This window comes from Drosophila bipectinata, chromosome 3L (genome assembly GCF_030179905.1).
Source record: "Drosophila bipectinata strain 14024-0381.07 chromosome 3L, DbipHiC1v2, whole genome shotgun sequence".
Taxonomy (NCBI): domain Eukaryota; kingdom Metazoa; phylum Arthropoda; class Insecta; order Diptera; family Drosophilidae; genus Drosophila; species Drosophila bipectinata.
Window position 1 is genome coordinate 20,955,855 of NC_091738.1, and position 18,327 is coordinate 20,974,181.

Below are 18,327 nucleotides of genomic sequence, written 5' to 3' on the forward strand. Positions count from 1 at the left end.
AATGCCGCACCGATAATTTATGAGCGCGGCCGAGTCTATAAGATATTAAGATGCTTTCCCATTAAAGCGGAACCAGCAAAATATGCCCATAACTTATCTCGAAAATATTTGTTTTGAGCGCTCTTCAGCTTTTCCGGCGCGATCTTTTTTCGGGAAAGCGGAGCGTGTTGAAGCGTTAAATTTCCATGTGGGCGGCCGGTCAGAAACTGGTCAAGAAAAGCGGCCGACAGGGGCATGGGCCGGGGGGGAGAAGCAAACAAGTTGCAGGCTGGAAAGGAGTCGTTCGACGTGGGTGCCACTGCCAGAGCCGGTGACGGTGCCAGTGCCAGTGCCGGGCCAAGATAAAATGTTGACCAATAAATTTTGTGACCATGAACGAGAAACACAAAAGGCGAGACGAGAAAAGGAACAAAACAGAGGGTCAACAATAATAAACAAGAGCGATTAGAGGGAGGAGGCCGACAAATACGAGATGCCCTGCCTGGAAGTTCTATCCTGGAACAGGTTCTGGCTCCTTCAAGGTTGTGGAATGTTTTCAAAAATCAATCGATTTCTATTTTCTCTGAAAGATTATTTATAATGAAGCCTCTCCAACCTCTATATTAATTGGAATTCTATTAGAAATCTTGAAATCGACCATTAACTGACGTCATTCTATTCAAAAATAAATCGTTTTTTAGTTATTTAATGACTTGTTGGCACGTCTTAAATAATTATATTATTTTTTGAATAATAGGAACCACTAATTAAGAAGTTCAAGAGCTCACTAGCGATAAGACATTGCCGAGGCAGACATTTTCGCATTAAACACGCTTAGTCTTAATCTAATCAAGGCTATGACCTTTATCACCGTACATATATAGTCCAAGGACTCCCCTCAGTTAGGGTATTGGAAATGTGGAAAAACTAGCGCGACTTGTCCCATCGACAAGTTGGGGCCAATGAGTGTGATGATGCACGAAGGAAGTGGAAAGAGGAGACGCCAAAAGAGAGGCCGAAAGTGCTCCACAAGCGACATTCTCGCATGCGACTCCGCCGCCTCCTTATCTTGAAGCTGCATGAGCTTGTGCCCTGGCATTGGAGAGTGTGTTTGCTTGGAAATTTACCTGCAAAGGTGCCGCCGTCGCCACCAATTCTCAAGTTCATATTTATCTACACACCCGGCTCTATTAGTAATTAACTATGGTAATTTTGGGCCAAAATTGGGAAATAGTTTCAAGGGCTGGTGCTGCTTCTTACCTGTCGCATCAATGACGCACGCTGCCGTGGGCGACGCCGACGCCGGCAGAGGAGTTTACGCAGAAAACTCCCCCACTCTCGAGCACTTCCTTCTCTCTCTCGAACACAAACGTGTTGCGCTCACCAACACCACTGCGAAATTGCACAGCTGAGCCTGCCAAATGCAACGAATGTGAGGCGCAAAACAGAGGGCCCAAAACCACGTTGTGTGTCAATACTCTATGGCTGGCTACTGCTTTCGATCTTGGATTATTTGTTTATCTGGCCTCTGGCACGTGAATCGACATCGGCATTCCACAAATTCTTGCACTTCTTCGTTTTGTACATTTGTTTACGTCACTGTCACACACACACCTAAACACACACACGGCTGAACGGAAGGCGCGTAACGTGAGAGGAAGCGTAAGCGAAAGAGAGAACTGGTCGAAATTCGCAAATACCGCCGCTCGCTCATATAAACAAAATTTAAAATTACTTTCGCACTTCTCCCCCGAATCCCACGAATCTATCAAAAATCGCCTGGCTGGTGATGCGAATTTTGGCAGCTTTTGTTTCGCAGAAGCGTCTCGCGGGCCTCGAGCATAATACAAAATCGGAATTTCCACGCTCGTCCTCGCTGGCGATGAACCCAGAAACCTTTTCCGCCGATAAGACTGCGGGATTATCACGCGCGGCCGCCAAATTGTTTTTGTTCGCCAGACGCCCGCAATTGCCTAACGCACATTTTATTGCACTTTAATTAGTTTGCTGGCCAGAAAATCGTCCGCTGCCGAGTACCAATCGCGATGAAAACAAAAACAAAGTGTGGCCAGCGAGCGGATGAATCAGGTAGTGGGCGTGCGCCCCCCTTAAATCTCAGTTCTGGTGTTCTGGACCTAAGCTGAAACGGTCTTACTAATCTCTTGAGCAGAGTTTCCAAGTTTTGACATACTACTTATAATATCTTCATGAACCGCGATTTTAATAACAAAGGAATATTTTTAAAATCATAATTACACAATTAAAATTAAAATTAAAATAATTTTAAAATAAAGGGGAACCCCCTTGGTTGCCAGATATCCAGTAGTGCTGGTAAACTAGCAAAGAAACACCGGGAAAAAGCGAGCGAGAGGCAAGATAATGTGTGGGACCAGACTTCAACACCCTCCGTGCAATTCGTGCCCACTTTCCAACACTGTCCATTAAATGGGCGTAAAATTTCATTGATAAAAAACAATAGTCGAAAATTTCGAGTTCGGGGGGTAACTAGAGAGCGAACTGACCAGGGAGCATGGCGGAGCTGAAGGCCCCGTCGCTGCAATCGCTGCTGGAATCGGAAAGAGGATCCACCGACAGCCTGCTGGCGGAATCTTTGCAGCTGGACTTCGAGGATGTAAGTCACGGGCTACATGAAGTTACAAGTAGTTGACCGAATTTCCCTTTCCCAGCTGGATGATGCCGAGTTTGCCATTCCGCCCACTGATGTGCTGCCCACGCTGGAGACGGTGCTCAGCGAGTTCGAGGCGGATTCGGACGTGGCCTCCGAGCTGGGGATGCCGGTGCCGCATGCAACGCCCACGCCCTCGATTGGAGAAGACTCAGCCGTGCGGACAGATGGTCGGAGCGGAGGAGGCTCCATCATGCGATACACCCTGCTGCACGGCATTTCCGCCCAACTTTCTTCAGCCGCCGAACGTGTGAACGCCGGAGCCGCGAGTTCCTGTGCCGTGGCCGCCTACATAGCTGTGGGAACGTCCCACGGCCACATCCTAAACTTTGATGTCACCCAGACCCTGCGCTGGGCCCATCAGGACAAGCACGGACAGGGTGCGGTGGCCAGTCTGGCCTTCAATGCGGACTCCACGAGGCTTCTGGCCGGGTTCGCCCGAGGATTGGTGACCATGCTGGACACTCAGACGGGCGACGTCCTGCGCGAGTTGTTCGATGTGATAACCCCGAACACTGGTGTGCTGCATGTGAAGTGGACGTCCAGGTCGTCCTTGGCGTTGTGTGCTGATGCAGGTGGATCCGTGTGGTCCCTCAGCTTCACCCGGAAACTGGGCATTCGCGGCTGCAGTTCCAGGTGCTTGTTTTCGGGAGCTCGCGGAGAAGTCTGTGCCGTGGAGCCCTTGATCATGGACGCCCATGGACGCCACGAGCTGGATCAGTACTGCATCGTTGCCTTGGCCACATTGTCCAAGTATTTCATCGTCACCGTGCGACCCCGATTGAGGGTAATCAAGTACCATGTCCTCCAGGGCCCGCCAGACTGCCTGCCTTTGCTGGCCTGGCACTTGGTTCTCATCCAGGCAGCAGATGCTTCCCGCTCCGTGGATCCCGTCATCGTTGTGGGACGCGGAAATCAGCTATTCTTTCATCAGTTGTTCGTCTCCAATGGGCGGATCACGCTTCTGTATCTCCGCCACGTCCAGCTGCAGGGAAACCTTCTGTCCGCCCACTGGCTGGGCCCGAAGTGCGTGGCGTCGCTGGACACCGCGGAGATCCTGCACCTGGTGGATGTGAGGTCCAGCAAGGAGCTCGAGTGCATGGATATGGCCAATGCGGGCTTGGTGTATGGTTCCGCCCAGTTCAAGGGCCTGGCCACAGGCGGAAATGTCTCGCCAGCCTTCGCTCTAGCCGGATCCAACGCCTGTTACAATTCCGTGGTGTCGAGGGGCACGCAACTTTACGTCCTGGGCGCCAGGTCCCTGCACATCATTGGAGTGAGGACCTGGTCTGAGAGAATAAGCTACCTGGTAAGAATGGTGCGAGTAATGGTATGGAATTATTAAAAATTTTCCCCACGCAGGTCAAGCATCATCGCTGGCAGGAGGCCTGCCAGTTGGCCCTGGATGGCTACATCGCGTCCGTCGATCGCCCGCGGAAACGCGCCCAGGCCAAGGAGCGCATCGTTATGCTCTTCAAAGAGTACATAGCCAACTCCGCCCGGGCTCCGGACTACTGCCTCGGCTCCATTGTAAACTGCCTGATCACCGTGGGGGAACTGGAGCTCCTCTGGACACAGCTGTGGGAGAAGCTGGAGAACACAAGCTCCGAGCTGTTCCTGCAGCACATCTCCGAGCACATCGAACGCGAAACCATCAAGAGTGTCAACCCCGTGATTTCCCAAGCCCTGGTGGAGTACTGGTTGCAACATTCGCCGGCCAAGCTGGAGCAGCTCATCTTGAAGCTCGACTGGATGTGCCTGGACCTGAACCAGGTGCTGAAGGCGGTGAAAAAGCATCGGTTGTTCAGAGCACAAATCTACCTCAACACGCGAGCTCTCAACGACTACACGGCGGCGCTGACAGAACTGCTACCTCTGGTGACTCCGGAAGAGACGGATTTGGGGAACTGCCTGCTGGTCTATGTGTCCAGTTGCCTGGCCGGCAGGGGCTATCCCAGCGGAGACATTCCCGCGGATCAAGTGCAGCAGGTGAAGCACGACGTGCTGCGCTGCTTGACGTCGCAGCACTCCAAGGAGAACGCCGGAGACGAGCTGCCGTATCCATATTTGCGAGCTCTTCTCAAGTTCGACACCCGCGAGACGCTGAACGTGATTTCTCTGGCCTTCCAGGAGCGGGAGTTCAGCAATGAGCTGGGCTTCTCGCACCGCAAGAGGATCATCTATCTGCTGCTGGAGATCATGTCGCCCGAGGATGCTACAGTAAGATCTAGATCTGGACCTAGTGTTTCATGTTTGTAACGAAAATACCTCTGTTTCAGTGGGCGGAGATTGGTTGCTTGTTGAACTTCATAGCCCAGCAGATATCGATGCAGTGCCTCCCGCGAGACAGGCAGCTCCTCGAGCGGGTGCTGAGCCACCTGGCGCAGGAGGAGATTGCCCACGAGAGTGCCCGCCAGCACTCGGAGAGGGAGAGCGCCTGGCATGAGCTGCTCTCCTCCAACTGCCTGGCGGAAATCAGCAGCGATGAGGAGCAGCTCCGTCTGGCGGAAAAGGCAAGGTGCTACTATGTGGTGGAGTACCTCTTAGAGAAGCTGCAGCGCTACGACACCATCCTGGACTGCTACATCCGGAACGAGGCCAGGCACGAGACAATGTTCGCCTACATGGAGCGGCACGTAGCCAGCCCAGAGAGATGCATTTACGAACAGTTGAAGCGCCATATGAGGGCGTTGTTGGACATCAATCCGAAGGAGACCACGCGCCTCTTGGCCCTGCACTACCCCGAAAGAATCTACGAGCTTCTGGACAGCCTGCGAAGGGAAGAGCACCTGCTGTTCGTGTTCCTCAAGTGCCTCAACGATCGAAAGAGCGAACTGGAGCCCAGCCAAATGGAGATGCTCCTCGAACTGTACTGCAAGTTGGAATCCGCTGAGGTCGTGGAGGAGTTCCTTGGCTCGAATTCGGGGTACCGCATAGAGCAGGCCATTGCCATAGCCGAAAGGTATCACCTGAACCGATCTGTGATTTATCTGTACGAGAAGCAGGAGAGTTATGCGAAAGCCTTCGAACTGTCCATGGACCTGCTGAAGTCGGCGAGCGGCGAGGAGGCCTCCAAGGAGGCTCGGTATATATCCGCTTTGCTCGCCCGATCGGTGGAAACCCTGCCAGCCGCGGAGCTGGAGCGCTGTTGGTTCTCGTTACTGCAATATGTGCTGCCCCACCAGGAGCTGCAGTCCTTAACGAAGTCCCTGCTGCACGAGGCCTCGCAGCACATTGACCTGCACAACTTGGTCCAGCTGATCATGAACACCCGCAACGTGTCGAGCAGCTTCGGCGACATCAAGGACCTCCTGATGGGCATGCTGGACAGTTCCAGGCACAAGACGGAGGCCCTACGCGCCGCTTCGGAGGATCTGTGTCAAAATCTTCACCTGGAGTTCGCAGAGCGACATCGCCAGTCGCTGCGGGGCCTCTGGGTGACGACCACCAAGTGCTGCGTGTGTCGACAGCGGCTCTTCGACCGCACTGCAGTGCTGGTCCTGGGCGCTTGTGCCCATGCCCTGCACGAAAGCTGTCTGAAGAAGGCTGGGGATAACGTCGGGGAGTGTCCGCGGTGCTTTGAGGCTCTGAAGGAGCCCACGTTGAGTTTGCCACGACCAAATAAGAGCCTAATCAGCATATCCTCGTCCCTGGAGATGGGTGCCTTGCAACTGAAGGCTCCGCCCAGGCGGTTCTGCTAGGCTCGCCACTGTTTTCGTGTATATTCCATTTAATCCTCCATGTGTGTATTTATTGTATTGTATTGTGTGTTGTACTGTGTAAGTAAAGCAATTGCATGATGAAATCCAAAGAAGCTGGCCATGATTGGGATATGGTACAGATGTCTTTTAATATGATACAATTAGCGATATTTACAAAATACTCTTTAGATATACAGAACTAACTATCTCTCAGCCAAAATAGGTATTCAGGCCATCTGTGGCTTCACGCCACTCTCCGCCAGGAAGGTATTGTTGTAGTGCTGTATGAACTCCGTGCATTGTTCGGCTATCGGAAATAAATCATTTAAACTAGAAGGAAATGAAGGCAGTCTGTTGAGACTCACTCTTGGGGAAAGACAAGGTCTCGTAGAGCTTCAAATTTCTCATTTGGAAAAACCTAAAGACGCTGTGAAAGACCAAGTCATCCTTTGTCTTGTGGGCCGCCTCCAGGAACTTGCGGGCGGGCACCTTTTCCAAGCCCATCGAATTTTTGGCAAGTCTTAGGGCGTCTATAACTTTGCCTTGGCCCAACATGACCTCGATAATGATCTGAGAAGAGTTATAAAATATATATAACAATATTCAGTATTATACAAGTGTACAATCCACCTCATGCGCCTGAATCCTGCCCAGCATATCAATGGCCACTTGCGAAATAGCTGTGTCCATATCCGAGTTGGCCAGCAAGAAGCAAGCCACTGACTTCGACTCCAGCAACATGGAATAGCTGACCAACCGGCGCAAGGTGTCGAAGCTGCGGTTGTGGATCAGCTCGCGAATGATGTTCTTGCTCAGGTCCTCCTGGGCGGCAATGTTGAACTTGTTCAGCGATTGGAGGTACATCATTAGAATGGCCTCCGTGTAGGAACGGCGGGCGATGCGCTGGAAGATCTGCACCATGTCCAACTGGTCAATGAGGACGATGGGCGGGGTGGCCTGTTTCACACAGGAGGTCTTTACATTCGAGGGCTGTGCGGTTTGGCTCTGAAGCTCCAGCTGCACCCAGGAACTGGAATAAGTATGAGGAGCACACTATTATAGCCAAATAGGACACTATTAAAATATACCTACGCGTATATTTTGTTAATCCTGTTGAATATTGTCTCTAGAACCGGAAGTAGTGTACCCTTGTACTGGTCATCCATTAGTTGGGTCAGAACTTTCAGTAGCACCGGTTTCCCGTTGCTGCGCTGCAGCAGTAGTTCCGTGAGACGGATTCGGTCAGAGATAAGTTGGCACAGAGGCTCAATGCAGAGGTTCAGGTACCACATGCATCCTAGTTTGGCATCGATCACAATATTTGGCTGGAACAGTACCCAATGGGTTGAATCTGCAATGGATCACACGTAACAAAAAGGAAAAGCCTAAGCAGGATCAGCTACGTACACAACTCGCACTGCAGGATTTGGCCATCCGGCGACAAAGAGGGCAGTTTTAGGGCAAAGGGTTTGATGGACCGGCCCGGGGTGATGGGAGCATGGTAGGTTACATCGTTGATGACCTCGCCGGGCAGGGCGATGTCGAAGAGGAGGGAGGTGCCAGTGGACTGGTGATGCACCACAAACAGGTTGTCCACCGTGTTGATGGCAAAGCGCCCCATGAGACTCAATCGGAGAACATGACACTTTCGCGGGGCCAGGCCGGGACCATTGAGCAGGTGAACTTCTACCTCCATCTGGAATGTGGTAGGATTGGGCTGCAGGATCAACACCGCCAACACTCCGTACACCTGTCCCAGAGTCACCTTGCTCTCCTCCACTTCGCGATTTGGAGTCCCCACTGCAAGAAAGGCATTTGATCTTGAAGTTGTGGTATTCCGTATAAGCCTAACTCACAGTCGACTTTGGGCAACTTTGTGATAACCTTCTGCTTGACGAGAACCGGAATGAGGGCGTTTCCCTCGCTGGTGCACAGAAGAGCCACATTGGCGTCGCAGCACCAGGCGAACCACTTGATTCCAATGCTCAGGGACTTCACAGAGCGCACCTGTCGCTTCTCCGGGACGATGGAGAACACCTCCACCCCCGTATTCGAAATTAGGGCCACCTCGCGGTTGTGGACCCAGACGAAGCCGTAGATGTTGGTCTTCACCTGGTGGGTGATTATCTCCTGCAGAAGAGGCTGGTCCCCCTGGAAGCAGATGAACTCCACGGCATTCTCCTTTCGCTGTACTGCCAGGATTTGGTTATCCGGCGAGAATTTGATCGAACGAATGGACCCGCCTCGGTCGTTCATGCAAAAGGATATGACCGTGTCCTCGGTGTGGCCGGGTCCTTTTACAACAACACCCGTGGCACCGCCGGATCGAACCGCAAAGATCTGCAAATCGAAATGAGAATAAGTTTTACTTAATTAATCATATAACACAATATATTTCTTACCTGTTTGTTGGAATCATCGAAGAAAACATTAGTCAGCTGGCTAACGGCGTCAAACCTGATGGGATTCGGAGACAGCTCAATGTAATGAATTCCATTGGAGCTGTCCATATTCTATAAATACGACGAAAACAGTAATTCTAATCGAATTATAAATATTTATAAACAAAAGTAAATAATTATATTTTTAAACGCCCCAAAATATTATGCCCGTCAAAGTAGCTTCGCTCAGTTAGCATCAAAGTGGAACGGTGGAACTGGAACGCAGCAACGAATTTTTTGTTTTTCAATTATTTTACTCTTTAGCCACTAAGATATTTTAAATAAAGTCTAGAATGTATAAAACTCCCCACATTTTGAGAAAATTCACTTACAATTCCCCATAGGTTTTCACAAATATGAGGAGGACCATCGGGGAGCCGGAACTAGTTCACAAAACAAGTTCGTTTAACTAGTTTAAGGATATAGTCTCATGTGTGAGGTTGAAAAAATAGATATTTTTTTTTTTCAAATATTTCGATAGTATTGTTTATTAAGAATGTACTGTTAAAGTTTCAAATAAAAATATCAAATAATGACAGAGATACAGCCCATAATCGAGAGCGCGCCTACACCGAAAAGTATGAGTTTTTCGGTAGCGTCTAAACTTTAAACGCGTTTTTCACGGAACGACATTTTTGTGTGCGGCGCAGGGGATTCACAAAATTCTATGGTACCGATCTAGCTGAAATTTGGATATGTTGTTCTTAAAAGTAACACCTCTGTCCCGTACTAGAATCATTTATCTTTAACGATTAGTTTTTTTTTATCATTAACTTAATATACATTTTTTAAATTAAAAAAAATTTTTTTTTTTTTTTGTTCGCCATTTTGTTGTTTATTGATGAAAATATTTCATTCTAGTACGGGACAGAGCCATAAGCTTACAAAACAATAATCTATTCTAATTTTTTGTTTCGGATGACTCTAGCAGTCGAAATCACCTGCGCCAGGGACCTACCTTTTTTTTTATATGCATACTTTGGCATGCTCTAAAGTGTATTAAACTACACAAGAATAAATGAAACAAAATATTTTCAAATAGTTTATGATGCCTATAAAAACATATGTGAAAATTGAAACAATCACATTATTTTTTATTACAAAAAATTTTTTTGAAATAACCTCTAAAAAGTAGGCCGGAACATGAGACTACATCCTTAAAAATGTGCGGGCAGATTTCCTCTCCCAGCCAACTAATCATTCGCAATCGGATTCATAAGTGAAGCAATAATGAAGTTATAATGAAGAGTATAGTGAAAGGGTGATTTTGTATAATAGACATTATAATAATAACCATTCTAGCTTTAAATATTTATAAGATAAGGAAAGAATTGTAAAAATTTGTAGAGCTTAATGCACAATTTTATTAATTGAATTTCCCTACCAACTTTCGGAAGTTTTTCACCGAATTTAAAAACAAAGGAGTCTTATGAGAGAAGTCTGAAAACTTTGCGATGAAATTCCTTCATCCCGAAACACCATTCTCGCAGAACTGAGCGAATTACGAAACTTCTTTAAGGAATTAGGAACAGCACGACCGAACTCGATAACTCACGCGAGTATCGATATAGCGGAGGTCCATCTCCAGTAAATAAAGACATTCGCCTAACCACTTCGACAGCAACGTCCGGCGCTGCTGCTACGTCTTTGCCACATTCGCTTCTTTAACATTTTCTAGTTTTAAGTATATGTATGTATATATTATTAAATAAATACTTGAACATTAAAGACTTTTAAAAGACAAATATACTGATATTACTGAGATTAATAATATTTGTCAACAAACTATAGTTCCAAGAACTATTGATGATAAATTGTCTTGTGTTGAGGAGCTTTTCGATGTGGTTTCACTTCACGGCCATGTGACGGGCGAAATATTATTTTATACTTTTTTTTCGACGATTTTAAATAAGAACAAAATTTATAAATAAAGTAGCGTTTGTACAGGTGGTGTAAAATTTATGAAAGGTAAAACCAAAGAACTTCCTGGTATTAAAAAAAAATTTAATTTTACGTCTATTTAAACATTTATTTTACTTCCAGGAAGCTCGTTTTGCGAAGGATTTTAAAATTGTTCTTGTAATGCATACATGCGTTAAAATAATAAATAAGATAAGAGTCTGTCATTAGTCATAGAAAGTTTAAGTGATTTTTAGAGGAGTTTACAATTTTCTTATGTATAAGATAATGAAATTAATTTTTGGGAATTCTATAAAACTTTTGGATTTGCATTGACGGTAAAAAATATCCAAATTTTAAGAATGAATTCTATAAAGTTATATTCCATGTTTGGGACCACATATCATTGTGAGACTTTAAAAACCCTTATGAGTGACAAACACGGTTCCACGGTTTCAAACCCATCCACGGTTCCTTCATCTATGTCAGATGGACCTTGGAAAATGCAAAAACATTATGGCGCCGTCCGTACTTTTCCTGACGAAGATTGTGTCATCTGTCAGGAGCGCTATGTTGGTAGCTAGGAGCGCTTCAATTTAAGCACCATGCTGTACTAGGTAATTTGCCGGAATGGCTGGTATCATCGCCATTCCCTCCAGTCATATGTCAACTTGGCCGAAAATCTTTTCAAATGGCCTTTGTCGATTTAATCAATCTTTTAAGAGAATCGAAAAATTGATTACAATTCATTCGAGTCTAGTCTAGTCTTAAGTCACGCAGATAAAAAAGAGTGTGCATTAAAATATTTGTGTCTGTCAGCTTGTTCGACGGTGGAGCTTCCTTGAAGGAGCCACTGGGTTTTAGATTAATAACTCATCCCAACTTGATTTGTTTGATTCACCGCCGTGCGCTGCTGGTTCACACTATGCTGTTTCAACCCTGTGAACGACTTCTAATCTCAGAGAAAGAGTACACCTACATACATACACTGTATTGTTAGAGTAAGAAAATTATAAATAAGAAATTTTTTATAAAATGATAAAACAGCAAAAAGATCTAAAATAACGAATGCCGCAGCATGAAAAGAAAAATAAAAATGGATTATAGAAAAACATCTTAAACACATATTCGCCGTCAACGTACATACAAGATCCAAAACAGTAAAAAACAATAATATATTAAAAAAAAATAAGTACCAAATTTTAAAAATTTTTAAGAAAAAAAAATCTAAAAGCAAAGTTGAAAACGTCAAAGTTGAAAACCCAAGAGCGATTAGATACATTCGAGTTTATCAGAAAGCATTTTTATCTTTTTTGTGATGACAGTAGCGAAGACATTAGATTTATTATGTGCTTTACAACAGAAAAAAATTATTTAAAATAAAATCAGACCCTTTAAGAATTGACCAATTTTTAAAATAAAATGAGAACCACAATTTTAAAATTTTTCAGAAAACAATCTAAAAGCAAAGTCCTCGAGGTTGAAAACCCAATAAGGTGGGGTTCCTTCGATTTGATGAGAAGTTAAAAGCTAGCTTTTAAAGGCGTTATAGAAAAAAAAGTAAAATAACCTTTCAAGAAATTGATGAAAGGAAAAATATGTTCGCCAAAATTATTAAAAGAGGCTCAAAAACAATTTCAAAGCAAAAGTGGCAGAGTCCGCAACTTATTCCTGGAATCCAAAAGGTTTGCGGTATCACGCCGGAAGATTTGCGTGATGAAAAAAAAATTATTTTAAATAAAATCAGAACCTTTAAGAATTAATAAAAAAAAATTTTTATTGAATAAAATGGGAACCACAATTTTAAAATTTTTTAGAAAAAAATCTAAAAGCAAAATCCTCGAAGTTAAAAAACCCAATAAGGTGGCGTTACAGAAAAAAAATAAAATAACCCTTTTAAGAAAGAATTGATGTAATGAAACGAAGTCGTCGAAGTTAAAAACCCAATGAAGTGGGTTCAAATGCGTTATAAAAAAAAATATGTAAAATCAGAACCTTTCAAGTAAAAATTGATGAAATAAAAAATATGTTAGCCAAAATTATTAAAAAAGGCTCCCAAGAATCAGACAAAATAATACAAAAAATTAGAAAATAAGCCCCTATTTTTGCTCCCGGTAGTTGTTATAGGCCGCAAGACCCATACCCGACTGAGCAAAAACCAATATGCTGGCCTATTTATATAAGAATCCCTTACAAAGCCTAACAAATTTTAATCAATGTATTTTTTTTTTAGGTTTGGTCACACACTTTCGTACCACATTTTGGTATGCCTTGGTCACTTTAGAATCAAGCATAAATCACGAAAAATCATTTTTATTTTATTTTTGCTAGGGTTGCGTTTTCAAAGCAGTTATCACTAAATATTCCATTTATTATTCTAATGTGTTATGGTTTTAGATTACATGTGTAAAGAACCAGGGCTTGTTCAGTAAGGTTGGGAAAACCTTACAATAGCTCTGGGCTTGCTGGCAACGAATTCGGCATACTCTCTCTCCCATTCCTTCTTGATCATGTTGTGGATGGCTGATGTGGCATCTCTGATGCTCCAGGCTATGTGAGTGAAGGTTCCATGGAGTGGTGAATTCTTTGCTGCTAGGTCTACGAATTCGTTTCCCTCTATGTTGCAATGACTAGGGATATTGTGAAGTTCCACTAAAGGAAGCAGGGATTGGCCAAAAATTTTTTAATTTCGTATACCATATGCTATATTTCGCATATAGTTGACGTGGGATGGTTTGTTAAGCGCAATTATACTATTTTTCTGTTTTTTAGTATAGCTAGACGAGATATTCCTTTGTTTATGTCATAGTCAATTGTTTTGTCGATGGCTATGAGCTCCGCTGAAAGCGACGAGAGAATTCTGTTTGTGTAAAATGATTCCCAGTCACAAAATGACACAAAGCTGCGCTTGTGTGTTGGTCAGTGACCGATTCGTCTGTAAAGAAGACGGTCCTCTCTTTCTTGTATAGCGCTTCTAGTTCTCTTTCTTGTATAGCGTAAAGTTTTTCTGTAAAAATTATATTTATGACGTCTGTATTTTGTTTGTGGTGTGTTTGTTGTGGGTCGATCCTTTAAAAAAGTCGGTATGTGCTGATATCTTTGGGCAGGTTAGTGGTGGTGAGTTCGATATTCTGACATTTTCGATGATGTTTCTGTATTTGGAGAAGCTCTTGGCATAGCTAGAGTTCAATTCTGTGCCTGTGGTAAGACTTTTAGTCACAGGCAAATGCAAATGCTTTTATCAAGCCTTTGGCCGTTTGGAATTGTAACCTGTCCTCAGGCGGTAATTCTGCAGCCATATGGAAGTCTTTGTCATGGCATACCAGAAAGAAATCATCAGCGTATTGGAAAAGTTCGCATTGTGGGTCATTTATTTGGTGTAAATCTTTTGTATAAATGTTAAAGAGCGTGGGGCTTAAACAACTTCCCTGACACACCCCTCCATTTACTTCTACCCTAATCTTTCCCTTCGTCAGGTACCTTTGGCTAAGGAAAGAGGTTATCCAGTTAATATGGTGGGAGTTTACGTTGATACGGTTAAGGTTTTCTTTTAGAGTGCTTATGTTAACGCAATCAAAAGCTTTGCTGAGATCTAGGCAAGGACTAGGATTATTATAATAAATAAGTGTTGGTGTGATCGTGTTGGATTTGGTGAATAATGGATTTGGTATTGATCGGATTAATAGTTTTTTAGTACTCGTGTCCACCGCAGAGGTAATTTCGGAACAAGAAAGGAAAGCTAACTTCGGACGGAGCCGAAGTTGATATACCCTTGCAGTTAAAACCGGATATATATCGCAAACATCGGATATAGTTGGCCGATCCTTATGAGAATATGATAATATAACCCAAATTATTATAATACAAAATCTAAAAAAAGTCCCAGACTTCTATCTTTAAAAATACGAAAATTGGTATTTCTACCAAAAACCAATTCCGACCGTTCGGTTTATGGCAGCTATAAGATATAGTCAGCCGATCGTTATAAAATTTGGTAGGTCGGATTAACTGACCAAAAATATAATCTGTATCTGTACCTGTTCCAGCTTTCTATCTTCAAAAACACGAAAGTTGGGTCATTTCCGATCGTTCAGTTATATGGTAGCTATAGGATATAGTTGGCCGATCCGGGCCGTTCCGACATATATACTGCGTGCAAAGGAAAGAAGGGTGTGTGCAAAGTTTCAAGACGATAGCTTTGAGAGACTAGTTCGCGTAGAAACAGACAGACGGACAGGCAGACGGACAGACGGACATGCTCATATCAACTCAGGAGATGATCATGATCAAGAATATTGCTAGAAGTTTTTGAGAATGTGTCCAAAAAACTTGAAGCTTCTAAACGCCCAACGATACATTTAATTTTGCCAAATTTAAATAAGCTTAAGAAAACCTGCCATATCGAGAACAATGACATAGAAATAATTCAAAAGACTTAAATTCCAACTCAATAGTCAAATTTTATCAACAATCAATCCAAATTTGACAAAATACCATAAATTAGCCTTGTTCCTTTTTCGTCCAACGAACAAACTAATTCAATTCTTACAACTGAGAAAGAAACCATAATTAAAGACTGCAAAATTATTATAAGTCAATTTCTACAAGAAAACTTTGACATCAACAATAATGAAACCCAGTTAGTAGAAGAATAATTTGCTGATGTTTTCGATGTCCCCCATGTTTAGACAATACAAGACAAGGTGGATCAAGAAATTTCTGGATTTTGTAATATTAATGTAGCATACACCATTGACTTTAATGCATACACCATTGATTTTTAGCTTGGTGGCATATGAATAAGCAATTTTTTCCGCTATTGCACAAAACAAGCTGCAAAATATTTTGCATTCCACCGAGCAGCGCGGCGTCAGAACGTACATTTTCAAACGCAAGAAATTTAATTACAGAAAAGCGTTGTCAAATAGGCACTAATTCAGAAAATATTAACAAAATAATGTTTTTGCATTCAAATTTAAATGAGTTGTAAATAATTGTTAATATAGAAATGTAATGTACATTTGAATGTGTGTTTTTTGACACTCATGCAGATGTCTAGTACAGACCGACACCCCCATATCCATCATTTCGTGGTTTTCCTTAAAAATTAACCCCAGTATGCTGCAGTCAGAGCTGTCCTTTACCCAAGTCTCGGAAATGATTGCGATATTGACGACGTTGTTTATAAGATGCATGTTGAGAAGGTGTTTTGTGTTACTTATGCTTTGGATATTTAATTGTAGAATTTTCATTGTTGGTGAGTAGTTCGGCTATTTAGGATTTCTATTTGTGACACGTCTATCTCTGCGTTTTTCAAATTTATAAAGTCCCTCAAGTCTGTGATGAAAGGTATGATTTTGGTGCTAAAACCAGGGTCGTTGTTGCAGTTTATAAGGAAGCTATCTCTTGAGCTAGTCTAAAGCCTGTCAACGTATGGTTGACTCTATTCCACTCCATTTGAGAGTTACGGGAAATGTTGGAAAATCTTTACCGTGTATCCATTTTCTTCAAAGCTTTTCTCTCTTTCTAGCATGGAGTTAGCCATGGCTGCTGAGGTGAACCGGATTTGGCACCGACCATAGCCAACTCTTTTGATTTCCTCTAATCATCCTCTACTCTACATCATTTTTATTTAAAGCATCCATTTTCTTTTCTTCTTCTCCTTTTTTCCCGTTAAACGGTTTGTAGTGGCGTCGCTTTTTGGCGCGCGCGTTTGAGCTATCATTTTTTCGTTTCTTTGCTCGGTAAAAACGTCCGTTCCAGGGTGACCAGAGTCAAAAAAAAATCATTTAAACATTTTGGAATAATGTTGGACCCAATTTAGTTTATACCACACGCCACAAATTTTATAAACCCTTTTTGTTGTTTCGAATAACCAGCTTCAAATAACGTGTCCATACATCATTTATTATGTCGTTTGAAATTTTGTAGATGGTTAATACATGTAGAATTTTATATTTTACGCGCTCCCTTTTTTCAATGTGCCTCAGTAACTTGTAGAGCTGGGGAAAATCGATTCTCGATGCATCGATTCTTTTCGATTTTTTTGAAAAAAACATCGATTAAATCGAAAAAAAAAAACTTTTTTTTTTTTATTGAGGTCAAATCTTATAAATTATGAAAAATAAACTGAACTTTGAACTTAAAAAGCTAAAAAACAAAAATAAGAACAAATAGAAAAGTAAATAAAAATAATGGTTTGCAAAATTCAGTGAGATCAAATCTTATAAATTATGAAAAGTAAACAAAATTATGAACTTAAAAAGCTAAAAACAAAAATAAGAACTAGAACTAGAAGAAAAGTAAATAAAAATATGGTTTTCAAAATAAGCAAAGCATTTAAATTTCAGTTAGCCATTGGTTTATGCATTGGCTTGCAAAAATTAGCTTATTAACTGTTTTTGGTTTGAGAGAGGCGCGTCTATCACTCACTATGCATCCACCCCTACTGAATATGCGCTCGGGGTCAGTTGAGCACGCAGGTATTCATAGGTAGCGCTGGGCACATCCTTTAATGTTTTCCATTTCAGTGGCGTTAATCTGACAAAAAAGTAAATTTTATAACAATTTCTTCAAATTATAAAAAATGTGCAAACCTTCCAATAGTCCAGCGGATTTATATCTGGAGTTGCGTGCGGTTTCTCCAAATATTGTCGGAGTATAATAATAGCATCAGATTTCGGTGTCCTCACTTTATTTTCCAATTTGGTTTTCATAAATGAAAATATAGGTGCTTTTCCCTGGGACTCGTGTGTTGGTGGATCGTTTTGTGAATCGGAGTATGGGTTCAAATTTGTTGGATGGTTGGAAATTTCGTTCTTCAGAGCTTCAATTGCGGAATCAGCAGAGACTATGCTTCGAAAGCCCTCCTTTTTAAAACGGGGATCTAATATGGTTGCCATTTTACACAGTTTCTGCTTTCGTGAGAAAACAGCCGAGTGTTTATCTCTTGCAATATGTAATTGCACAGTTCGACACCATCCAATGTCTTAAAAGATGGAATCATGTTGCTAAGACGATGGTGGAGATCAGCCGATAACGGTATAATTAACGATATTGTCACATAACTAAGACCCTGTTGGTAGCAGTATCAGTATCCCGGCTACACAGCCTTTGAGAACATTTTTTTTCTCCGCCTCTTTTATATTTTTATAAATAAATAAATAAAATAAATAAAGTAAATAATTATTTAAGAATAATTTAAACTTCTTAATAATTATTTACTAAAAAAATTATTTAGTATTTATTAGTTAAATAATTAAATATGAGTTATACTAATACTTTAAATGAAATATATTAATAATTTATTATTATTATTGGTACTTATCGTGTTGTCGCTCTTTCTATTCGATATTAATATCGATGGGTATTCTTTTCCAAACATCGATACATCGGTCAACATCGATATATCCTCTAGTGTAGAAGAACTTGCATATAAATAGACCAAGCAATCGTTTTCTGGTAGGGTTGTGAAAATATTTAAAAAATATCGTATCAATGATATATCAAATTTTTAAAAAATATTTAATTTGATAAAATATTTATCACCCGAAAAAATCGATATATCGAGTATTTTTGATATTTTTTTTAAATCCCTTTTTTTTATTTTTAAATCCCCAAA

At 42.4% G+C, this 18,327-nt stretch overlaps 3 protein-coding genes across 5 annotated transcripts in view; 1 reads left to right on the forward strand and 2 right to left on the reverse strand.

Annotated features, from left to right (window-relative positions):
* sfl (N-deacetylase and N-sulfotransferase sfl) overlaps positions 1–2,026 on the reverse strand; it is a 55,351-nt gene extending 53,325 nt beyond the window's left edge. The window contains exon 1 of the mRNA XM_017247091.2: positions 1,240–2,026. The gene's annotated coding sequence lies outside the window, so the exon portion shown is untranslated. The remainder of the gene's footprint in view (positions 1–1,239) is intronic.
* Positions 2,027–2,361: 335 nt separating this feature from the next.
* Positions 2,362–6,479, forward strand: Vps8 (vacuolar protein sorting 8). The gene is made up of 4 exons (XM_017247097.3): positions 2,362–2,611; positions 2,667–3,974; positions 4,028–4,885; positions 4,945–6,479. The coding sequence occupies exons 1-4, from the start codon at positions 2,510–2,512 to the stop codon at positions 6,364–6,366; spliced, it is 3,690 nt and encodes a 1,229-aa protein (XP_017102586.2). The 5' UTR covers positions 2,362–2,509; the 3' UTR covers positions 6,367–6,479.
* Positions 6,480–6,490: 11 nt separating this feature from the next.
* Positions 6,491–8,998, reverse strand: Bulli (regulator of MON1-CCZ1 complex protein bulli). Of its 3 annotated transcripts, XM_017247098.3 has the most exons (7): positions 8,769–8,996; positions 8,223–8,706; positions 7,774–8,166; positions 7,459–7,717; positions 6,997–7,396; positions 6,732–6,936; positions 6,491–6,673 (listed from the first exon to the last, which is right to left on the reverse strand). In XM_017247098.3, exons 1-7 carry the CDS (start codon positions 8,874–8,876, stop codon positions 6,594–6,596), a joined length of 1,929 nt encoding a protein of 642 aa, XP_017102587.2. In that variant the 5' UTR covers positions 8,877–8,996; the 3' UTR covers positions 6,491–6,593. The 3 variants fall into 3 exon arrangements, with proteins under 3 accessions (XP_017102587.2, XP_070136605.1, XP_070136604.1); XM_070280504.1 differs by lacking the exons at positions 8,223–8,706; positions 8,769–8,996 and having other exon boundaries at positions 7,776–7,946; XM_070280503.1 differs by lacking the exons at positions 6,491–6,673; positions 6,732–6,936; positions 6,997–7,396 and having other exon boundaries at positions 7,499–7,717; positions 7,776–8,166; positions 8,769–8,998.
* Between the last annotated feature and the right edge of the window lie 9,329 nt (positions 8,999–18,327).

Coding starts and splice junctions, on each gene's coding strand:
- Vps8 (XM_017247097.3), top strand. CDS start 2,510: ATGGCGGAGCTGAAGGCCCCGTCGCTGCAATCGCTGCTGGAATCGGAA. Junction 2,612..2,666: donor TGCAGCTGGACTTCGAGGAT/GTAAGTCACGGG, acceptor TCCCTTTCCCAG/CTGGATGATGCCGAGTTTGC. Junction 3,975..4,027: donor CTGAGAGAATAAGCTACCTG/GTAAGAATGGTG, acceptor TTCCCCACGCAG/GTCAAGCATCATCGCTGGCA.
- Bulli (XM_017247098.3), bottom strand. CDS start 8,876: ATGGACAGCTCCAATGGAATTCATTACATTGAGCTGTCTCCGAATCCC. Junction 8,167..8,222: donor AAAGTTGCCCAAAGTCGACT/GTGAGTTAGGCT, acceptor CCTTTCTTGCAG/TGGGGACTCCAAATCGCGAA. Junction 7,718..7,773: donor AATCCTGCAGTGCGAGTTGT/GTACGTAGCTGA, acceptor GATCCATTGCAG/ATTCAACCCATTGGGTACTG.